Raw genomic sequence first — 24,197 nt, 5'->3', positions numbered from 1 at the left:
ATAGGTTATAATACAGTAATTCGGTCCAAAATGTGCTTCCGTGGTGTAGTCGAAAGAAGTCCCTAATAAATAAATCCTAATTTTTCCATTTTTCGCGCATTTGCGCGTAAATCGGGGGCCAAATGGGCATTATTTCACTCGTGGAATGAATTTTACATAAAATAGGACACGTTTCATGCTAATACTCGCATGTTTTCGAGTTGTTTACTTGAAAACGAAAGTAGGGTGTTTATTCTGCGGACCGCTTTCTGAAATGCGGCAATATGAGGGTACCTGACTTCAGTTGACTTGCATTTCACTGCATACTATTCAACACCCCATTTTCTTTTCGTTTTCTTGAAGCAAATGTATGGATATCTTGTGGAAAATAGGTCTACGACGGAGTGAAAATCTAGAAACTGTAACAAAATTGGTCTGAAGTAGCTGAATTTTATATGAAACAAAGAACAAATTCTTTTATTGGTATATAGCCTGAAATAAAGAAATAGCTTGTTTTTGTGGTGTTCAACCTGTACGGAGAAACCGGTAAGAGGAAGTACGGAGAATAGCCTGCTCCCACTAGGAAGGGGAATAACTCTAAAAAATGTCAACGGACACCAATTAACGTAGAAAATATATCAAAATAAACAAAATGACGACAATTCGACAGTTTACTTGTGATGATTTATTTAGATTTAACAACGTGTAAGTTACAGTCTCTAAAATCTTAAGTTTGATGAATAATTTATTGGTGAATGTTGGATACTGGAGCCAGTAGCCGGACTGGACCAGTTTCCGGACACATGTAATATAACCGCTTTATTTCGTTGTTATTTAATCAGTTGTGTCATCTGGACCATTTGAAAGTTTGTTCTTCATGTTCCACTGTTTCACAAGTCTGCATAACCTTGAGCTTTATGATGATACCTTGTCTGTTGGCAAAAAAACTTCTGTCCTAACAGGTCATGAAGATATAGTAGCAGGGCTCTCGTTTGGCAAATTTTGGGGCCGAATATCGGCCCCATTCCCCCTCCAAATAATGTGTTTTTTCCCCCTATTTCAATAAAATTCCCCCCCCCCCCTCAAAAAAAAAAAGAGGGATATCATCAACTGTTATGGCACTTTATACTTAGTAACTTACCACAGTCCGATCCAGACAGAGTTTAGTGCAAGTTGTTCCGTAAAAATATCAGGTAGGTTTACGCTGTCGATCAACTACAGCCATTTTGCTACAAAAAATAAATGTTGCTCCGAAAATTTCTAGTTGGCAAAAACGGCCTGAAGAAGTTGAAAAGAATGTTTGTATTTGTTTGCATAAATTTCTTTTTGCGTTTGAAATTCCCCCTCCAAAGAATTTGTTTAAAATCATGAGAATTTGTTTAAAATCATGCGAAATTCCCCCCTTGCATGGACCCTGTCCAGTCCTTTTTTTGTAAATTTGGGGAAGGGTACCAGGTCCCTTTTGGAGGGGAAATTTACGTTGCGAAATCATTGTTTGGAGGAATATATTTGCTGAAAAGTTGTTAAAATCAGGACTGAAAATCAAAACTAATTTCATTTTTTTTTGCATGGGGAATTTTTGGCCAAGGTGGGGAAAAAAGTATACTTTTTAGATTGGGGAATGGGGCCGAATTTCGGCCCTAAAATCAGCATAAAAAAAGGCCTGCTGTCCCCAGTCCCAAAAAGCAAACGAGAGCCCTGAGTAGCCTAAGCATGCAAAGTAGTTTTAACTTGTTGAGGTATCAAGCACAGGCACGGGTCCAGTGTATATTTTTTGTTTAATATATATATTTTTTTTAAACAAATATACCATAAATATGTTAGTCAAATGAAAAAAATCGATGACAAAAAATCCAGTCATAGTGTCATATACATTGAAAAGGTGAACTATGCGAGTGTAACGCTATGGGAAGCTACTTGGCAAACTTGTAGAACATTTCAAAATCGGAGTTTATACACTTGCAGTCACTACCTGCATGATTGCACCTTCGAAATATTTAAAGCCTTCCATGAATACTAAACTGACCCCATAAATTGCTTTGAAATTCACAGAACAAGTCTCTAGGAGCGAAATATTTCAAATATCCCCGGCGATTTCAGCTGCCAAACGAAGTGATAAAAACCAGGAACACGTCTGCTATCCGGAATGAAATCACCGGGGATAACTGAAATATTATTATTAAGTGGATAATATTTAAACTTAAGGTATTAGATCACTAATAAAGAACCTCCTTTTTGAAGAGTATTCAATTCCTACCATAAACCTACTTTTACTGCAATTCTTAGGGGGGCGTAGGTTCAGGCCCTACTGGGACCAAATTTTTTTCCCCTTATTTTCCTTTTTTCTAGTAAGTTTTTACTTCTTTCAAGACTTATTATTGATTTCTTGTACAAAAATGGAAAAAAGATTAATCTTATTTATAAGTGATTTTTTGGTGTTCAAAGTGAATTTACTACTTAAACAGAAGGGGTAGGGTTACACGTGGTGAAAGTTCTCTATTTTGCTTTCACTCTTAATGTCTTAGATTATATATTGTGGAAGAAATTTAGGTAGGTTTTACATCTGCCCTAAGGTTAGTTTTAAATGGAGTAAGCAAAATTCAAAACAGAAACACAGCATTCAACCTTATTTTTTCAATGTTGAAGTATGACTTCTGTCTCATTAAATCCATTTACTTGAGGCACGATAGAAAAAATGATATTGACATTTTTATTTTGTGTTTTATAATTGTTTACCAATAGTTTGATGTTTCTTTTATTAAAATTAATGGTAAAATGACTTCTCTGCAAACGTTATGGATAGTGGCTATCACTTTGAAATTTGTCTCTACTTGAGCTCGAGGAGATACCATAAGTTATACAAAATTGATAAAAAACGGCACGGTAAAAATTGTTTAAAAAATGCAAAATAGTGCTAAACACGGTTACCTTTCAGAATGTACCAAGCAAAGGCCGTTTTGTAAACATTACTATTAGTGATCTAATACCTTAAAGTAGTTGTTCCACATCATCACCCACATCATATGACACAAGGTGCATCACTCTTGCACCAATATTTCATGAATTATGCCCCCTCTTTGCTTAGAATTATACTTACTTAATGTTTTGATACACTTATCTATATCTCTCTTATTACTTAATACTTTTGACACAGACTCAAGTTATTGTCCGATATCTTTATCCACATTAGAGTCTTTAAACACTCCAGTGACAGCTTCAGCTTCCTCAGAATTGTGCCCAGTTTCACTATCCAGCATCGAAATAGCCGAGCGCGCTGTCTCCTGTGACAGCTCTTGTTTGGATTTCTAAATGTCTTCGTTTTCCCTTACATGAAAATGCAGATACAGTTAAGGCTTAGAGGGATGGCAGCTATAAAATACCAGATCTTAAGCTATCCCATTAAGCCGAACGAGTAAGTCTAGTTGTCCAGTAACCGGTGCCTAGCCAGTCCTCTAGCGGTTTTCTAGACATATTGTAATCATTTTGTTTCAGAATAGTGTAATGAATTAATTAGACTGATCATTTTTGTTTGCCTATGATAGTGATATTTATGTGTAAACAAATGCGAGGTTGAATTTAAACCTTATGATTACGTAACTGTAAAAACTAGTATGACAAATTGTATAATGGAGAAATAAATAAAACAAAGAAGTAAATCATCAGAGTTTAAAATAAACATTCGTAGACAAAGTACATGCACAATTCTTTAATAATATATATATGTTTTTTGAAGATGTTTAAAGGGACATTTTAAATTTGAAAAAAAAAATCTTATTCTGTTGATCCTATCCATGTTATAGAATTAAGCATATTAAAAGATTGAATTTTCTCACATTTCTTATTACTTCCAGTGTAACACAACTCTTACATAATATTTCGTAGATGCCATCACCTTAGAAACTTCTGTTTGTCTATATTTGTCTCAGCACAACTACCATGCTAAATAACAACAACATTGGAATGTTTGTAAACAGTGAAATCTATAACAAGGATGTAAATATCAATGTCTTGTCTATAATCAACAGCATTTTCACTAAAAATGATGATCAGATGTAGTTTGGCAAGTTATGTAATGTATAATAAAATATTTTCATTGAAAAATACTTAATTCATAAAGAAGTTGATTACCGGACGGCTAGAGGACAGGGTAGGCATCCGGTTAACAGACGGCTAGAACACAGACTAGGTGTCCCATTGCCAGAAGGCTAGAACGCATGCAAAGCATCAGGTTACCGGATGGATGTGCACTTCCTTTTCTAAATCTTTTTTGATATATTTCACTTGCAACATAATCAAAGATTTAGATAACTAACAATGCAAGGAGGTCCATACTCCAAGAAAGTCCCTCACAGGGTTGTCGAGAAGTATGGATCTCTACCTCTAGAATCAGATTCTAGAGTTACAGATTTGTACCCCTAGACACTTCCTATTAAAGAATCATGTATTGTGTTTATTTTTAGCTCACCAGAGCACGAAGTGCTCAAGGTGAGCTATTGTGACGGTCATTGTCCGGCGTCGTGCGTCGTCCATCAACATTTGTGTTGTTAACACTCTAGAGGCCACATTTGTGACCCAGTCTTTATGAAACTTAGTCAGAATGTTTGTCTTGATGGTCTCTGGGTCAGATTAGAAACTGGGTCATGTGGGGTCAAAAACTAGGTCAGTAGGCTAGATCAAAGGAAAATCTTGTTAACATTCTAGAGTCCACAGTTTAAGTTTGAAACTCATGAGAATTAGTCAGAATGTTTGTCTTGATGACCTCTGGGTCTTGTACAAATCTGGGTCATGTGTGGTCAAAAACTAGGTCACCGGGTCAAATCAAAGGAAATGCTTGTTAACACTCTAGAGGCCACAGTTGTAATCCAATCTTTATGAAACTTGGTCAGAATGTTTGTATAGATCTCTAGGTCAGATTTGAAACTGGGTCATGTGCTGTCAAAAACTAGGTCAGTAGGCCAGATCAAAGGAAAATCTTGTTAACATTCTAGAGTCCACAGTTTAAATTTGAAATTCATGAGAATTGGTCAGAATGTTTCTCTTGATAACCTCTGGGTCATATTCGAATCTGGATCATGTATGGTCAAAAACTAGGTCACACGGTCAAATCAAAGGAAAAGCTTGTTAACACTCTAGAGGCCACAGTTTGTAACCCAATATTTATGAAACTTGGTCAGAATGTTTGTATACAGTCAAACCTGTGTTAAAGACCACCTCTGAACAGAGACCACCTGGCTCTAAAGACCACATGTTTTGTTTCCCATTTTAACATTTACAGTGTATTTTAACCTGTGAATAAAGACCACATTTTGGCTCTCCCAAGGGTGGTCTTTATAGACAGGTTTGACTGTAGATAATCTCTAGGTCAAACTTGAAACTGGGTCATGTGGGGTCAAAAACTATGTCAGTAGGCAAAATCGAAGGAAAATCTTGTAAACACTCTAGAGTCCACAGTTTAAGTTTGAAACTCATGAGAATTAGCCAGAATGTTTGTCTTGATGACCTCTAGGTCAGGTTCGAATCTGGGTCATGTAGGATCAAAAACTAGGTCACCCAGTCATATCAAAGGAAAAGCTTGTTAACACTCTAGAGGCCACAATTATAACCCAATCTTTATGAAACTTAGTCGGAATGTTTATATAAATGATCTCTAGGTCAAGTTTGAAACTGGGTCATATGGGATTAAAAACTAGGTCAGAAGGCCAGATCAAAGGAAAATCTTGATAACACTCTAGAGTCCCCAGTTAAATTTGAAGCTCATGAGAATTTGTCAGAATGTTTGTCTTGATGATCCCTAGGTCAAGTTCAAATCTGGGTCATGTGGGGTCAAAACCTAGGTCACCCAGTCAAATCATAGGAAAAACTTGTTAACACTCTAGAGGCAACAGTTGTAACCGAGTCTTTATGAAACTTAATCAGAATGTTTGTCTTGATGATCTGTAGGTCAAGTTTGAAACTGGGTCATGTGCTGTCAAAAACTAGGTCAGTAGGCCAGATCAAAGGAAAATCTTGTTAACACTGTAGTGTCCACGGTTTAAGCTTGAAACTCCTTTTTGGATCTTCATCAGACTTGCTATGTAAGGGTCCTCTCCAAATTTTGTTCAAATAGGAGCCTTTGGCCCCCTTAGGGGCTGCATCATGAATGACTTGATAGGTTGTCACTAATTTCTTAAGTTTGTTTAATGGTTATGCATTTTTTTGCCATCACAGCAACAAAATAGAAAATTCTTTAAATAACTACTTTGAAGTGTTCATCAAACTTGGTCAGAAGCAAGGTAAAATGGTCAAGGTCTTTCTGAAGCAACAGCCTAGGCCCATTTGTTGTTAATATGTTAATCATAATTATGATAATGCTTATGAAATAGTTTCTAATTTGATCTTTTTCAGGAACTTGGACCCATTGACAGAAACTGTATCCATTGAAAAAAGTTATATCTTGCTATATTGTCTAATAAAATCACAGTAAAACCTCAGTTAACCCACGTCTTTAAAGTCGGAGCTTTCCTAAACCATAGTAACTCCAAAGTCAGGTTTTTTCCCCAAATGCAATGCTTTACTTCTATAAACTTGCATATTAAGATTTTTTTTTTCATTTTTAGCTCACATGAGCCAAAGGCTCAGGGTGAGTTATTGTGATCACTCACCGTACGGCATCTGGCGTCCATCGTCCGGCGTCCGTTGTCCGTCTGTAAACTTTTACTTTAAATGACATCTCCTCATAAACCGCTAGGCAAATTTCATCCAAACTTCACAGGAATGTTCCTTTGGTGAAGCTCTACAAAAATTTTCCAAAGAATTGAATTCCATGCAGAACTCTGGTTGCCATGGCAGCCGAAAGGAAAAACTTTAAAAATCTTCTTCTCAAAAACCAGAAGCCCTAGAGCTTAGATATTTGGTGTAAGGCATTGCCTAGTGGACCTCTACCAAGTGTTTTCAAATTATGACCCTGGGTTTAAAATTGACCCCACCCGAGGGGTCATATGATTTTACATAGATTTCTATAGGAAAATCTTCAAATTTTTAAAAAAAATAAGCCAGAAGGCCTAGAGCTTAGATATTTGACATGTAGCATTGCCTAGTAGACCTCTACAAAATTTGTTCAAACATGATCCCTGGGGTCAAAATTGACCCCGCCCCAGGGGTCACTTGATTTTACATAGATTTCTATAGGAAAATCTTCAAATTTTTAAAAAAAATAAGCCAGAAGGCCTAGAGCTTAGATATTTGACATGTAGCATTGCCTAGTAGACCTCTACAAAATTTGTTCAAACATGATCCCTGGGGTCAAAATTGACCCCGCGGCCCCAGGGGTCACTTGATTTTACATAGGAAAATCTTCAAAAAATTTCTAAAAAATAAACCAGAAGGCCTAGAGCTTAGATATTTAACATGTAGCATTGCCTAGTGGATGTCTACAAAATTTGTTCAAATCATGACCCTTGGGGTCAAAATTGACCCCGCCCCAGGGGTCACTTGATTTTACATAGGAAAATCTTCAAAAAATTTCTAAAAATTAACCAGAAGGCCTAGATCTTAGATATTTGACATATAGCATTGCCTTATAGACTTCTTCAAATTTGTTCAAGTCATGACCCCCGGGATCAAATTGACCCAGCCCCATGGGGTTACTTGATTGTACCTAGAAAAATCTTCAAAATTTTCTAAAAATAAACCAGAAGGCCTAGAGCTTAGATATTTGACATGTAGCATTGCCTAGTGGACCTCTACAAAATTTGTTCAAATCTTGAATCCCCCCAGGGTCAAATTGACCCAGCCCAGGGGGTTACTTGATTGTACATAGGGAAATCTTCATAAATTTGCTAAAAATAAACCAGAAGGCCTAGATCTTAGATATTTGATATCTAACATTGCCTAGTAGACTTCTACAAACTTTGTTCAAATCATGACCCCCGGGGTAAAATTGGCCCCGCCCCAGGGGTTACTTGATTGTACATCGGAAAATCTTCCAAAAAATTTCTAAAAATCATCAGTTTGACATTTGAAACATGTAGCCCATATTACTCAGGTGAGCGATCCAGGATCATCATGACCCTCTTGTTACAAAATTCTAATTCTTTAGTTATGACAAAGAAAACCAGTATGGAGAAGGAAAATGATTTTTGAAAGAAAGTCTAAACAATATTTACTAACCTTTCAGAGGATAGATTGAACATTTTACATATGGCACAGTGACCAACATTCAGTGCTTTACACCTCTAATCAAGAAAAGCATCTTACTTAAGGTAGTTCTGCATGTTTGCTAAATGGGAAGTGATGGCGTAACGTCATTTATCCGGAAAACGTAGAATAAAGCCTGGATTCGGCATACGGAAATGAAAATCCGTTTATGAATTAAAGGCAACCTGTGAATAAATTTATTAACTTGTAACAGTCTCTATCTTTCTAAAGTTAAAATATGATATTAAAACATCTGAAGCATTAGATAATTCAAAATAATGTCTTAAACATAGCTTCAAATAGGCGGTTCACTTTAATCATGGCCAAATATCTCAGAAATAAGCACACGGACCTATACATTTTATTTCACTATAGTATAGGCCATATGTTTATTTACGATTGTGAGAAGTTTCATTGAAATCTACATTGTGGAAAATTTTCTATTCGCGAAAATGTTATGAAAGTTGCTATTTTTCCAATGTCTCCCATTATGAAAAATTGTGTGAGGTCCAAAATTTTCAAATCAGTCTAGCAAAAAATCAAGCACACGACCATATCCTTTTTATTTGCTGAATTTTCTAGGTATATTCTGAAGTTTTGAAAAATCAGAGTTTTGTCAAATTCTACATTGTAGAAAAAAATTTGATCCAAACATGCAGAACTACCTTAAGGAGTTTCCTTTGTTCTTAATTCTTAAGCCCGCCAACTTAGCTCAGTAGGGAGAATGCAGATCTACGGATCTCTGGATCGTGAGTTCAAGGCATATATGTTCTCCTTGACAATTTGATAAAAGACATAGTGTCTGACATCCTTCGCCCTCAACCTCTGATTCATTTAGAGAAATTGGCAGTTACAGGTTTGTAGTGGTACAGAATCTAGGAACACTCATTAGGTTAACTGCCTGTCATTACATTAACTGAAATACTGTTGAAAAATGGTGTTAAACCCAAAACAAACAAACAAACAAACAATTGTTCTTAACTCAGATTTAAGTAGATATTTTTTAAAAAAAGCAATATTGAAATTTGATCTTTAAGTTTAGACGGTGTTGTAGTAAAACAACGGCAGTTAAGGATAGTATTGAATCCTTCCACTTCATTGTTTATTTAATGATACCTATTGTTTTTAGCTCGTCTGATTTTTTATAAAAATCTACGAGGTATTGTTGTCACTCGATTGTTGGCGTTGGTTAAATTTTTTGTTTAGGTTCACCTTTTCTCAAAAACTCTAAGAGCTGCAGCTTTGAAACTTTGCACACTTGTTTATCATAATTAGATGACTTAGTAGGCAAGGAACCATAACTCTGATATTCATTTTGTCAAAATTCAAGGGCCCTTTTTGTTCTTAGAAAATTTGAGTTTCTTGGTTAAGATTTTTGTTCAGGTCCACCTTTTCTCAACAACTATAAGAGGTTGAGCTTTGAAACTTTGCTCATTTGTTTATCATCATTAGTTGACTGTGTACGCCAAGAACCATAACTCTGATATGCATTTTGTCAGAATTATGGCCCTTTTTGTACTTAGAAAATTTGAGTTTCTTGGTTAAATTTTTTGTTTAGGTCACCTTTTCTCAAAAGCTATAAGAGGTACAGCATTGAAACTTTGCACACTTGTTTATCATCATTAGTTGACTATATAGGCTAAGAACCATAACTCTGGTTTGCAAAATTATGGCCCTTTTTGTACTTAGAAAATCTGAACTATAACTGTTTTCTTACATATTGTCCAGCTCTTGCAGATGAGCGATGGCACCAGTAGGCGGTGCTCTTGTTTTATTTTATCACCTTTGCAGTGCTATGGAAGACTAGAGTGGTGAAAACCTATGCTCGCGGTATTCCTATGCTTGTGGTATTTCGATAAATATGCTCTCTGCAGAAGCACTAATAAAAATATTTCATCATGCTATGTTCAACACCGACCAGTGGTGAAATGCCTTTACAACAAACGTAGCGATAGCCGCGCGTGCCGCTCACGTGACAGATACAGCAGCCGATACATTTTACGCAATCTGTATCCGTCGCACAAATCTCACACATATATGTCAAAATCACTAAACTAAAGTTAGTTTTTTAGAAATCATGCATTACATTCAGATATATGATAGATTTAAGAGCAAGATGTGATGAATGTGACGCCTGGCTACACTACGAGTGCCTTTCGAACCATGAAAAGATCGATGTTGATCTTAGTATTTTGACAAAGTCCAAATGGTTCTTTCTGAGATGTAGGGAGGAGTAAATTTCCTACACACAAAAGAAGTGTAGAAACCATTAGCGAGTTAATCACTGTCGTTGTTTGAATCTTTAATACTTGAACATTCTGTTTTTAAACAACATTATTATACGTTTTTAAGCTTTGTTCTAATAGTGACTCCATTTCGGAAAGGGAAATATACACATAGAGGCACATACTAAATTTTATCCCCATTTATTTTGTTCTTCACATAATAAATGAGTAATGTTCTAAATATTATATTCGCATATGCTTGTTTGTTCATTTTTAGCCTGCTGATTTTTTTTTCGTCCTTAGTTTAATCGATATTACATACGGCCAGCATAGGTTCCCTTCAGGGGGAATTTTCACCTTTTCACGTATGCCGTGTCGATAGCTCACGAGATGACTAAGTCACGTGATGACGCACATCAACAATATGTTTCGATAAAAGGAGGATAACTTTATGTTTTTGCAGAGGCAAATCGAAATAATAATTTTTTCTTGCTTCTTAAAAAGATTATATATGTACAAGATACCGCGAGCATAGGTTCCACCACTCTACATGTATTTAGATATTTGACAATTGACTCATTATATCAGATTAAAGATTTGAAAACTGAAATGTAAACTCAAACATTTTGTCTGGTAAATGTTTTTAACTTTACATTCAATAATTAATGATTAAATAGCATCTTGTATGATGAGTTGTATTTAACTCTTCCTTATATATATAACATTTGAAATTGAAGTTACCTCCCCTTAACATTCTCTCAGTATGGCTTACCATTTTACATGCAATATATGGCCCACTGGCCAGAATATTTCCAAGTGGCAGAGTCACCTTCAGGAGAAATTATGGGATACAGTAAGTATATACATACAGTAGTAAAATTATGATTTAATATTAAATTTCTTTTTTTAGTATTTGCATCTTTCAGAAATGCTTCCTTTAATTAAATGTGCAAGATTAAAAATGTTATGTTTACCTTTTTAAAGGGGCATTACGCCAGGTAGTAATTGCAGTGTTACTTTTTGCCATTTTTGAGGCCCAAAAATAGCATTGTAAAGTCAATAATAACATCAAATAGCTTCTTATAAATAGTCAGCTTCATTGATACTAGGATAACCGAAGTAATTGTAATTTTTATCATCATGTTAGAATGGAAATAAACAATGCCTTCGTGTGATTGCTTGTTTGATTTATCATGGTTCATTGTTAAGATGCTTGGAGTTTTACCCTTCAGGCTATAGCCAGCGCAACTGAACTCTGACCTTTGGTACAAATGTAAGTCAGACAAGTAACTTGGAAGTATGATTATGTAGTAAGTAATATGTTTTCAGTAATGGGTAAGGCAGAGGGAAATGGTGAACAGTGGCATGGTCATGTGACTGCTTTAACAGTAGCGCCAGAGTATAGACGTCTTGGCCTAGCAGCAAAGCTAATGAGCAATCTAGAGGCAATCTCGGAGAAGTTTGTATTTTAAATTACAGTATATTCTCTTTTTGTTTTATATACATTTTTGTTTCGCTGACATCTTGATTAATGAAACTATTGGAATGCACACATTCAGAAAATTAAAGTAAGAATTTTTTTGTAAATTCACACTTGTGGTTCAGTATGATTGAATGTTTTACAGGACATGCACTTCTGTGTCCTGACATCACATAGTTGGGACATTTGTGTCGCATGGACACATTTCTAGCTGATATCTATCGGTATAACACACAAACTGTTTCTCTAGCCTTCTGTTTTAAAATACATTTCCCGCTTTTTCAGAAAGCGTTGCTTCTTCGTTGATCTGTTTGTGCGTGTGTCTAACAAAGTAGCTGTAGACATGTACAACAAGCTGGGTTACAGTGTATACAGAAGGGTTATAGAATACTACTCTGGAGAAGTGGATGAAGATGCATTTGGTAAGATAATTGTCAGTTATTTTTACAGCATTGCAGTGGCAGTTTCCCGTTGACAGATTATCACTGTTTGAAAATTGCCATGGTTTGCAATATATTAAAGATTTAATGGGGGTGCATTGAATGTTATTTCAGATGTCATTGCATTTGCCAAGTTGTTTGTTTTAAATTCTTGCTAGTTTTTGCCACATTTTATTTTGTCAGAAATTGTTAATTGTTGTAGTCACAGTTCTCAAGATGTTTGTCCCAAATTTTGAAAGGTTTTGTAAAATTTGTTGCATTTGGTGAGAGATTTAGCAGACATTTCAGCTGGCGCTGTAAATTGTTTTTGTGATAATTCAGGTAGCATTTTGTGAGAAGTTTTTTTAGAAACTGTTGATCAGGTTGTATTTGGAAACATATTTATCTGCATCAGGTAAATTGTATTTGCATGTGGTAAGGATATTTGAAAAATAGGGATGTAATGGTAAATCAGTTAACCGGGTAATAGTTTGAATGTCTGATTATCAGTTAGTAAAATAACCGTGTATGATCCAGGGCCGGTCAGAGGAGGTTCGTGCTCCCCCCACCCCCACCGTCCCCGGTTGGCTGAGAAGTAACCTATACTCATCAGAGATGCACCCTACTATTTCAGCAAAGGAATAATATTTTCTCAAACTTTAGACCCAGAAACACACCAGAGGCCACCGTTTCATACCTATATTTCAAAATTGTCCAGGGAGAGCCCCCTGACCCCCCCACCCACCACACCACCACACACACACCAGGAGTGCAATAACCCCTCCATTACCTCAAAATTTAGACCTAAAATGCACCAGAGGCCACCATTTCATACTTTTAACATTTCCAGGGTGGAGACCCCATGACCCCACTAACATGGGCAGAGGCTCCCTCCCATACCTACCCGCTCTTGGCGCCATGCGCCTGGGCGGTGACATCTTTGCTCTAGACTGGTGCCCCCCAGTCAAATATTTCTGGATCCGGGTCTGGTAAGGATATTAAAAAATCGGGTTGTAATGATAAATCAGTTAACAAGCTAATACTTCCAATGTCTGATTACCGGTATCAGTTAGTAAAATAATCCCGTATTTTTGAGAGAAAAAAAATTAAATATTAAAATTTCATGAGAAATAAATGATTCAGACCTGGCTATCACAATTTATCAGATGCCAATGATTATTTTGGGCGAACATCCATTTCAGCTCACCAAAGCACACAGAACTTGGGGTGAGCTACTGTGATCACTCACTATCTGTCCATTTGTCCCTCTTTTGTCTGTTTTGTCCATCTGCTCATCGTCCACTTGTGCAGGCATCCATCATGTTAATTTTATATCTTCTTTACCGCTAGAAAGATTTTCATAAAATATGCATCAGTTGTTAACTTCATCAAGACGATTTGCATAGCACCCAACGCAGGTCAGTCAGTTCAAGGTCAAGGTCACACTTGGAAATTAAAGGTCAAGTAGCTTAACTTCGTATCCACTCCATTTCTTCTTAACCGCTGGAAAGATTTTCATAAAATTAGCATCAGTTTTTAACCTCATCAGAATGAGTTTACAACCTGTGTTGCCCTGTAAAATACCTGTAAAACAGTTGAAATTTTGCAAATTAGATACAGATTTATTACAATACTGGTAAATCCCAGTGTCTTAGCAAATGTTACTTGGCCCAAAATTTCAGTTTTATCCTTCCAAAATGCGTATCAGATGGCAGGCAGTTTTCAAGTTCTCCAAGAAAAAATACATCAGTTTTTCTGAGACATGAAAGTTTTACACTTGTGACTCTAGACTGTGGAATTTACGCGGTTGTACTATTTTTGAGACCTGAATGCTTTACAATATAGATTTCATCTGTATTTCTGAAAACCATCTTCTATACATCATTTATAGATTTATTTTAAACATACTTTTACAGTTTGAAGCTTTAAAACAGATCTTTGACTCTTTTCATTCAGATGGTGACCTTTTACCAAGATTGTTCAGATTACTTGTATTCATCAAAAACATGGCCAACAGGACTTAAAATTAGAAATCTTCAAACTTCTGGGTTGATTTCAAAATAACTTCATAAAAATTTCCCTTTGGAGACCATCTACCAAGACAGTTCAAATTATTTTGATTCAGCAAAGACATGGCCACCAAAGGACATTTTCACTTGTTCCTATATGTGTATATGTATGTATTACAATAGTGGAAAATAAAAAATCTTCCTGTCAGAAACTGCTTATCGGATATTTCAATGATTTTAAAGCAACTGTTACTTGAGGGACCTGTTTCAAAGATTGCTCATGTTATTCCCATTCATTCAAAATATGGCTGCGAAAACTAGAAATAAAAAATAATCTGCTTAACAGCTGGTCCCATTTTGAAACTTTTTAAATGGAAATTTTCTTTGGGTGATTTCTATCAGTATTGTTCAAACTATTCTGATTTGATGGAACAATTCTTCAGTTGGATTTTGAAATAGTTTTAAAGAAATATTCCTTGGATGACAATCTACTAAAATTGTTAAAGCCACCATGATTTGTCAAAAAACACAGGTCAAGTGGGGGATTTTTAGCTCATCTGATTTTTTGAAAAAAAATGATGAGTTATTGTCATCACTTGATCGGTTACGGCGTCTGCTTTGGCGTCGGCGTCGGCGTTTATGTTTAAGTCAGCTTTTCTCCTATTAAAACTATCAAAGCTATTGCTTTCAAACTTGCAACACTTGTTCACCATCATTAGCTGACTCTGTACAGGAAGAAACATAACTCCATCCTGCTTTTTGCAAGAATTATGGCCCCTTTTTTGGACTTAGAAAATCAGATTTCTTGGTTAAGTTTTGCGTTTAGGTCAGCTTTTCTCCTAAACTATCAAATCTATTGCTTTAAAACTTGCAACACTTGATCACCATCAAAAGCTGACTCTGTACAGCAAGAAACATAACTCCATCCTGCTTTTTGCAAGAATTATGGCCCCTTTTGGACTTAGAAAATATCAGATTTCTTGGTTAAGTTTTGCATTTACATGTAGGTCAACTTTTCTCCTTTACGGTCAAAGCTATTGCTTTAAAACTTGGAGCATTTAGTCGCCATTAAAAGCTGACACTGCACAGCAAGTACCATAACTCTGCATTGCTTTTTGCAAGAATTATGACCCCTTTTGGACTTAGAAAATCATGGGTAGGTCAATATTTCTTTATACAGGAACAAAAAATCAGATGAGCATCTGCACCTGCAAGGCGGTGCTCTTGTTCACATATGAATTTGCATATCGGTTTTTAGAGCTGTTTGCATGAGCTGTGAAACTCAGGGTTTTCCTTAAGGCTGCCCTGTTTATTTTGCTTATTCATTGAACATTTTGTTCAAACATTTACACAATATTGCAAGACTTCCCTAACTAAATTAATTGGTCTGGCATGGTTTATAGTTTATTGTTAGGTACTATAATAATAACAATAATAATAATAATAATGGCTTTATTTTACGAGGCAAACATATTTGGAAACCAGTCTTACATATGGGCCTCAACATATATACATGTACATGAGAAAGAATACATTAATACAAACATATTAAAACATAATAAAATTACAATGGAATACATTTAACTAAATACATTTAACTAAGTTAGTCTGTAAAATTAAATATTTATGAGATGGAATATTTAGATTTACATAAGGGTTTGCTGCCCACCAGAGTACCACCATGACAAGAATGAAGTTTTAAATGTTGACAAGGAGTTTGATTGGCGGATATTAAGTGGGATTTTATTCCATATGATAGGACCTGAGTAGGCCAGTGACTTTCTGCAAAATTCTAATCTTGGTTTAGGTACATTTAGAAATTGTTGTGTGTGTGATCTGAGGGCAGTATTATTTGAATGTGAGAATAAGTTAGACATGTACTGTGGGAAAAGGTTATTGACTGATATGTAAACAAAGATTGCCTTTTTGTATGAAATTCGATCATGGATTTTCATCCATTTCAGTTCTTGAAAGAGTTCTTCTGATGGTGTGTCATGGTCTTTGTCGAGAATAATTCGTGCTGCTCTTTTTTGAAATTTGTAGATATTGTTCAGAAGATCACTATTACAGTTTCCCCATATTGTGCAACAGTAGTCTAGGTGGGGTAAGATATATGCATTGAAAAATATTTTGCGCATTTCAGTACTCAAGTATTGCTTAATGCGTAAGAGAAGATATAGCAATGAGTTGCATTTTTTAAGAAGATGGCCAATCTGTGTTTCCCAGTGAAGTGTATGATCAACATGAATTCCTAATAACTTTTCACATTCACTGAATTCTATTTCTTGATGTTGTAGGGTTAGTTTAGTTATATCTGTTGTTTTAAGTTCTGTATTATAGATCCTATTTGATGGTGATATTAACATTGCCTTAGTCTTCTGGGGATTTGGTTTAATAGAATTTCTGTGACACCATTTGTTGATAGTATCAAGACTGTTCTGTAATGTTTTACAAAGACATGCTAGTGAGGTGTCATATGCACTGATGGTTGTGTCATCTGCAAATATATCTGTAGGTGTGTTTTGTTGATGTAATGGCATATCATTTATGTATAAGATGAATAGAACAGGACCTAAAACAGATCCTTGAGGAACACCAGATGATATTTCTTGAGCACTGGATAGTTTCCCTGAGATGGCCACCTGTTGTGTTCGATCAGAAAGATATGACTTGAACCAGTTGATAACATCATTGGAAAAATTGTATTCCTGCATTTTATCGAACAAAAGAGAATGATTCAAAAGGTCGAATGCTTTTGTAAGATCAAGAAATATGGTACCAACCAATTTATTGTCATTGATAGCATTGATCCAAGAGTCTATTATAGAAGTTAGTGCTGTTTCGCAAGAGTGGGCTGTGCGAAATCCGGATTGTGTAGAGTGGAGTAAACATTGCTGTTCAAGATATTGTTTGATATGTTCACCAACATGTTTTTCTAGAATTTTTGACAAAATTGGTAAGATGGAGACCGGACGATAGTTATTGATGTCTGATTTGGTGCCCTTTTTAAATATAGGTACAACTTTAGCTTTTTTGAAAAGTGAGGGAAAGGTACATGAAGATATGCTTTTATTGAATATTTGTGTAAGTGGTTGTGCTATTACTCCGATTTTCAAGTACTTGGCTCCAATACCGTCTAGGCCAGTGGTTTTGTTAATTTCAAGGTTTTTAAGTTGTTTGGTAATGAATTCATTTCTTAGAAGTGGAATGGTGAATTCTGGGGTTGAACTGGTTATTTTCGATATGACAAAGTCGTTCAGGATTGTTTTGTCGTTGGAAGACATTTTGGAGCAATTATCTGGAGCAGATTTAAAGACTGTGGTGAAAAAAAGATTGAATGCTTCTGCTGTAGTGAGTGCATCATGGATAGGGTTGCCAGAGTTGTCGTTGATCATGTTTGTTTGGTGTTTTGTTGTTTTGCCAGAAAGGTCTTTGAGACTTCGCCATAGCTGCCGTGGATATTTATGGTTATTATTGATGGTGTTTGAATAGAATTCTTTCTTTGCTTTTGATATAAGTAATTTGGCTTTGTTGCGCCAGTGCTTGTATTCATTTATGTCAGTTGATCTTTTAGCATGATCTCTTTTTTGTATGGCCTGTGTGATATCACCATTGAACCAGTCTGGCAAGTTTTTGTGTTTGACACGTTTTCGTACTACCTATGATTGAAATGGTGGGAACATAAAATGTAACTTCTCTCATGGCTTTAAGGTAGTTCTGCATGTTGAATAAATTGAAAGTCATATCGTAATGTCTTTTATCCAGATGACCTGAGCTAAAGTCTGTACCAGGCATAAAAAGTGAAAAAGCATTCTGCATACATTCCTTTCTTTCTATGAAAAAAAAGTGATAACAAAAGTTTTTACATGTGAAATTATTCCATTTAATGCCTTTCAATCTGCTTAAAATTTGTTTAGTTTTGCAAAATACGCCATCTCTGTATTTTACAGTTGCTCCCCATTCCTAGACTCGTAATCCATACTAGGCAGAACTCCAGTACTAGTAATTTCATGATTTAAATTGGTCAGTTTTCTCCATTTCTTCATAATGTGAAACTTAGCGGCTCCCTTTTTAACTGAGCTATACAAAATATTCAGAGAGCTATCCTATTTTGAGGTCAGTAGGCCAAGGATCAAGGTCACATTGACCCAGAACTGTAGAACTTCTTTTGCCAGATAACTAGAGAATGCTTTGGTTTAAGACCACATTTGATACGGAGGTCACTTATGACTGGTAAATGAGCTGTTATTATTGATTTGGTCATTACGTCAAATGTCCTGTGCACAGTGACCAAATAATTGCCGTTCCTTGTGCAGTTACTGAATGCATCAAAGGTGCATTTCGTCTTCTACGAGCTCATGTACTATCCAGAAATAATAGAGTGCTGTCTCCTGTGACAACTCTTGTTTAGCTCACCAAAACCAAAGGTTCATGGTGCGCTATTGCAGTGGTGCTATGTATGTTGTTCTGGTGTTAGCTTTTTACATTTAAACGACGTCTCATCATGAACCGCTTGATGGATCATCCACTTGACTGATCTTAGGGACTTCCAGGACTAAAAATAAAAAAAACAACACTTTAAATGGCTTCTCCTCATGAACTGCATGATGGATCATACCCTAACTTGGGCAGTAGTATCCTTGTTAAGTCCTCTCCCAGATTTGTTCAAAAGGTTCTGCTTTACGGACGCCAAATGAGAAAAAGCTTTTAAACAACTGTTGTTTTTTTTTTCCATGAATAGCTGAGTGGATCATCACCAAACTCTGGTTAGGTCCTCTTTCAGATTTGTTCAAATGGTTCTACTTCGGTCAGATTTGTTCAAGTGGTACTGCTTGACTATTTTTAGGGAGCTACAAATAGAAAAACCTGAAAATAATTTCTTCTCATGAACTGTTTGATGGATCATAATCAAACTTTGTCTGTAGCATTTTTGTAAGGCTCTTTGTCAGATGTTCTGATTTTAGGGGCCGCCAGAGCAAAACAAAATGGAAAAACCTTTAAACATTTGGTTCTCACAAGTCACTTGATATTAAATCTTTGTGTGTAGCATAATTCTGGTAAGGATCTCTGTCAGGTGTGTTCAAATGGCTTCTCGACCGATTTTAATCTCGGCGATATATGACCTTTTTGTGTCGGTTTGCCGTAAAACCCAACTCATTCATTCATTCTTATGAATTGCTTGATGGATCATCTCCAAAGTAGAGAACCCTGTAGCGATTGCCCCCTATATCTTTGACCCATTCCCAGTCGAAAAAGTAACTGTTTTCCCTTTTTCCGACCGAAAGATCCGGAAAATGAAAAGGTGCAGCTTGACGAGTATTTAGATTTGAATTTCTTAGAAATCTATTTGTAGCCGTATGTTTTATGACCAATTTAAATTACCGATATATACTCGACCCAATCAGCATACTTGATGTATGATTTATGAACACCTAATGGCTGCCCTCTTGTTCAGGGTCCGGCATGCTTTATTTCCAAAGATGTGGAGATATTTCGATTGTCAAAAGTGCGTTGGTTTTGATAAACGTGTGAAATCAAGGTTGCAATGTAGGGTTTTCTGTAGAAAATGGCCAATTATCGTCAACACCTTGTCTCTTTTTAAGAATGGCTCCGTGTACGGTAACGGGCTTCCCTCTGGTCTACTACAATGTACCTAGGCGTACTGTAATTATATATTTGGACAAAACTCTCTGGAAATTGCAGAGAGGTAATCTTTATCCCTATTTGGCAACAAAAACACCTTTTAAGAACATGAAAAGTGACGTGTTCGTGGTCTATACACTACATTGCACTTTTATGCTTCATTGTGTCTGAAAGGGAGGATGGACCGTAATTATACTTAAACACTGACTGATTGTAATTATACATATTTTGATGATTATCGATCCTGATCACGCGTGTCCAATTTTAAGCAATCGCAAACACGTAAAAATTCTAAAGAACAATAAGTATATTTTTGCAGCAAAATGGATGACACCTCATCACTCAAAGAAACAAAAAACTAAGATACAAAATTTAGATGTAACAGTTGTCAAAAATACTCAATTTAGATGTTAGTTGCCAGGACGGAGACACGTTCTTGCTTGTTATTGGATAAAATGAATGTTTGAACTGTAACAAGTTTATTGAATTGCCCGCCCTCTTAGGGCAATAGGGAAAACGCAGATTTACGGATCGCGGAGTCGTTCGATCCCTGGGCGAGGCTTATGTTCTTTGTAACGATTTGATAAAAGAAAGATAAAAGACACTGATTCATGTGGCGAAGTTGGCAGTTACTTGGGGAGAACAGGTTTGTACCGGTACAGATTCCAGAAACACTGGTAAGGTTAACACTGTCCGCCGTTAACTTACTTAACTGAAATACCGTTGAAAAACGGCGTTAAACCCAAAACAAACAAACAAACGCATGAATTTCTCTTAACACTGTGAAGTTCTGGTTCAAGTTATACCTTTATAAAATTGTTTTGACTTATTACCATCAGCTGTATGGTCGTTTGATACATACTTCTTTCCACATATTTGAAAAACAAAAATATAATTTGTTTCAAAATGGTTTACCACTGTCGTATTGAACACTGATGTAGACAAATTGGTAAATTCAGCTGTAGGTCTGGGGTACTACTTGAGATATGTCATTAAAATTGTTCAGAACAATCCATCAGATAAGTAATTATCTTTCTACCGCATTCTTTAAGAGCAATTTAAATTGCGCTGCACTTTAAATGGGCACCACCATTTGCTTTGCAGGTGTGATAAATGGTTGCAAATTATGTAACAATTACATACAGATGTGTACTACAGGTGTTTAAGGCAAAACCCAATTGTATTGAAGAGGCGCCTGTATTAGCCAGGTGTCAAATACTAATTACATTTGAAGAATTTATTGGGTCTGTTCCATGCCTGGAGTAGTTTGTACCAACGGATTCAAGTGTTTGCATAACTAGTATTGGCTCTACCATACCTTTGTATATTTGATATTTATTAGAGTAACATCCATGTACCACGTACAGACATTACATGCGTAATACTGCTAATATCAAGTCCTATATCCATAGTCATTCCAGTAGTTAGAATAATAAAAACTTAACTCATGATTCACAACAGTGCAATTAATGTACTAAAACTCTGTTGTTTATCATTATAAATTATTAATATAATTAGAACCAGTACGTTTTAAAGAGTTAGTGTGAACAAAGTTATGCCCTGCTGCTTAGTTAATTTTTTGTATGTAAGTTGATATGTAGGTAACCACTTATAAGAATGGATTGAAACGTCGCTGATTTGTTTACTGTGATGATCCGATAGGTTGTGCCTAGGTTTCAAAACTGTTTTAGCGTCTTAATAAAATTATTCCCTTTTAACTACTTAGCAATAGTTGATGTACATTTAAGTTGGTATGTCATTTTATGCTATAAGAGAAAAATTGTGAATAGAACGCAATAAAGCAGCATAATTGCAGACATATTTTGATTGAATCTGTTCATGAGTGGTAATGAAATGTGCACCCCCACCCCCCTCCTTACGTCCCGTAACCCGGCTAAAGCGGAATTCTGTTACAATAAATATGAATGTTCTCCAGCATCCCATTGGCCCAGAAAATATTACAACACTTAAGTACAAGTACAGGGAGACTTTTTTCAAGTTATTGCCCATTTTGTACTGATTTATGCCATTGTATATCATTCATTTACCATTTATGAGTCTTTTGAATAGTAGCGTGTTGTTGTCATCTGACAGCTCTTTTTTCTTATCTCTCACATGCAGCATTCCGACTTTTCTTCAGGGAGCTGTTTGGTAAACGTGGTGTTACTTTGTCCGATGTTCTGTTTTAATTGTAAAATCTCTCATGTTGCCAATCTAATGAGTAAGTAATGGACCGATAAAATACAAGTATTTAGTTTCGTTTTATGAATGTTGTCTGGACTGGGAGTAGACAGTTAGCCTTTCACTTGTAATAAAAGAAACCTTGTCGAAACACCGGAAATGTAAATGCTTTACTTTTGGCTGTAAATAGTGTAGTGGTCTGTTGGTGTTGTAATTAACGCTGAAGATGTTACACAGGAAAAACAACAGCGTCAGCTCTAGATATGGATTCTTTCAATACTAACATTTCTTCAGAAGCTCATCCCGATTCTCTATTTGGTTGAATAATTATGTTCTCTTTTTTTTTCAGATATGCGGAAAGCGCTGTCAAGGGATGTTGATCAAAAGTCGATAATACCTCTAACGCATCCGGTTAGACCAGAGGATCTTGATTAAACAAGGGCCCTGTATCCACATAACACATAGAATATAACATACGTCAGTTTTTGCCAAATGTTTATCACTAATACCATGGAATATGGAAAATTTAACGAGTAATTCTATAATGCATTATATTATTGTTTCAAAGGAAATATTGTTAGTTAAGCATTTAATCTTTTTATGGATATTCAGTGTTATATTTCCATTTAAAACTAAGCGAAGATTTTCAAATTTCAATGTAGTACTTTCAGTTGTAACAAAATCTTAGTGTTTTGCGGATACAGGGCCATTTGTAGATGTTTTTAATGTTTTGACATTTTGGTTTTAATACCTGCTCATTTTTTAATTTATTCCATATGAACTTCAAGATCATTTGTACATTTTGAATGTGTAAATTAAGTCCAGCCAGATGAGATAATTTTAAAAGTATACATGCATGTTATTTAAAATATTTTAGTTCTTTAAGTTTTTGTACATCATGCAAAATGTTCTTTTTCGCTGTAATATCGCTCATATCAGCATGTTACTTATGACATTTGTCATTTAAGGTGAAAGATATACAAATTGAAATAGAATAAAATGTTAAAAATAGTTTTCAATGAAATGTCTTTGTAAAATTTTAATAAATTTAAAAAATGATTAACACGTGTTTTTATGACATGTTTAAAATAGGCAGACAGTTGAATCAGTTGATACTCTGACCAACTGGTAACTTTAAAAGAATTTAAAGTTCTGACAAAACATAGACAACGTGTCCGGTGGACAAACAAGGTTATGAGTATGAACATATATGATATTATATGTGGTCGATACTGTTTGTGCTACATGTTTCATTCCCTATTTTACACACCCAGTTGAACAAAACATGACATGTAAGTTATGATGAGGTTAGTCTATCTTAGATACATCACTAAGAAAATGGTTACCTATAGGTAACTTACCGTAAGTTAATTAGAACTCGGAAGGTTTGATAGTAAGGTTACATCGGATTTAAGAAGTTATTACGATACCAAAAGTTTACAGACGTTAAAATGCCAAGTATAATTACTATACTGAAACTGTAAATTACTTCAGTTGCGGTTACGGGTGAATAAAATCCGGAAAGTAGATCCCCCGGAGGCACCGAGATCAAGGCAAATAGTGAAAATTGCAGACTCAGTTTGATTGAGTCTGTTCATGAGCAGTAATGGAAAAGGAACACCGCCCACGCCCACTAGCACCGGCTTAAGCAGTATTAAATCTTCAAATCTAAACGAGTTGAAATCAGTGATCCCGAATGACCAGAAAATATAACAACACCGAGATGAAGTCGGGGCGACTTTTTACGACCGCCACACAGCACTTAACACCCGCTGTTGTGAAGTAAATAAAGTCGTATTAGAGTTTTTTTATCATTTTCATTTACAGTAGTTCTCGATTGATTCATTACATAACAATCGTGAAACTGAATGCATGTGAATGTTTTTTTTTTGTTTTTTTTTTTCAGATTTAAACGCCGTACAAACCCTTCAATTTTATTTTCAGTAACTGTCAAGAGAAAGCACAAATGCATTGTTGTTTGAAATATCAATTTCAGTGCCAAAATTTTTCCTCAGATTATATTGTGTACTTCTTTGACGATATGAGTACCAAGATTCTTATCTGCTTGTGGCAATTATGAAATACA

The 24,197-nt window shown here is 35.6% G+C and overlaps 1 protein-coding gene across 1 annotated transcript; it reads left to right on the top strand.

Moving 5' to 3' along the window:
* Window positions 1–539: 539 nt before the first annotated feature.
* Window positions 540–23,170, top strand: LOC123532645 (N-alpha-acetyltransferase 20-like). The gene is made up of 6 exons (XM_045314131.2): window positions 540–684; window positions 6,364–6,388; window positions 11,142–11,232; window positions 11,709–11,838; window positions 12,145–12,281; window positions 22,461–23,170. The coding sequence occupies exons 1-6, from the start codon at window positions 632–634 to the stop codon at window positions 22,544–22,546; spliced, it is 522 nt and encodes a 173-aa protein (XP_045170066.1). The 5' UTR covers window positions 540–631; the 3' UTR covers window positions 22,547–23,170.
* Window positions 23,171–24,197: the final 1,027 nt, after the last annotated feature.

The sequence above is a fragment of the Mercenaria mercenaria genome, chromosome 1 (genome assembly GCF_021730395.1).
Source record: "Mercenaria mercenaria strain notata chromosome 1, MADL_Memer_1, whole genome shotgun sequence".
Lineage (NCBI taxonomy): Eukaryota > Metazoa > Mollusca > Bivalvia > Venerida > Veneridae > Mercenaria > Mercenaria mercenaria.
The sequence above is the reverse complement of the archived record's forward strand: the minus strand, read 5'-3'. Positions and strand labels throughout refer to the sequence as shown.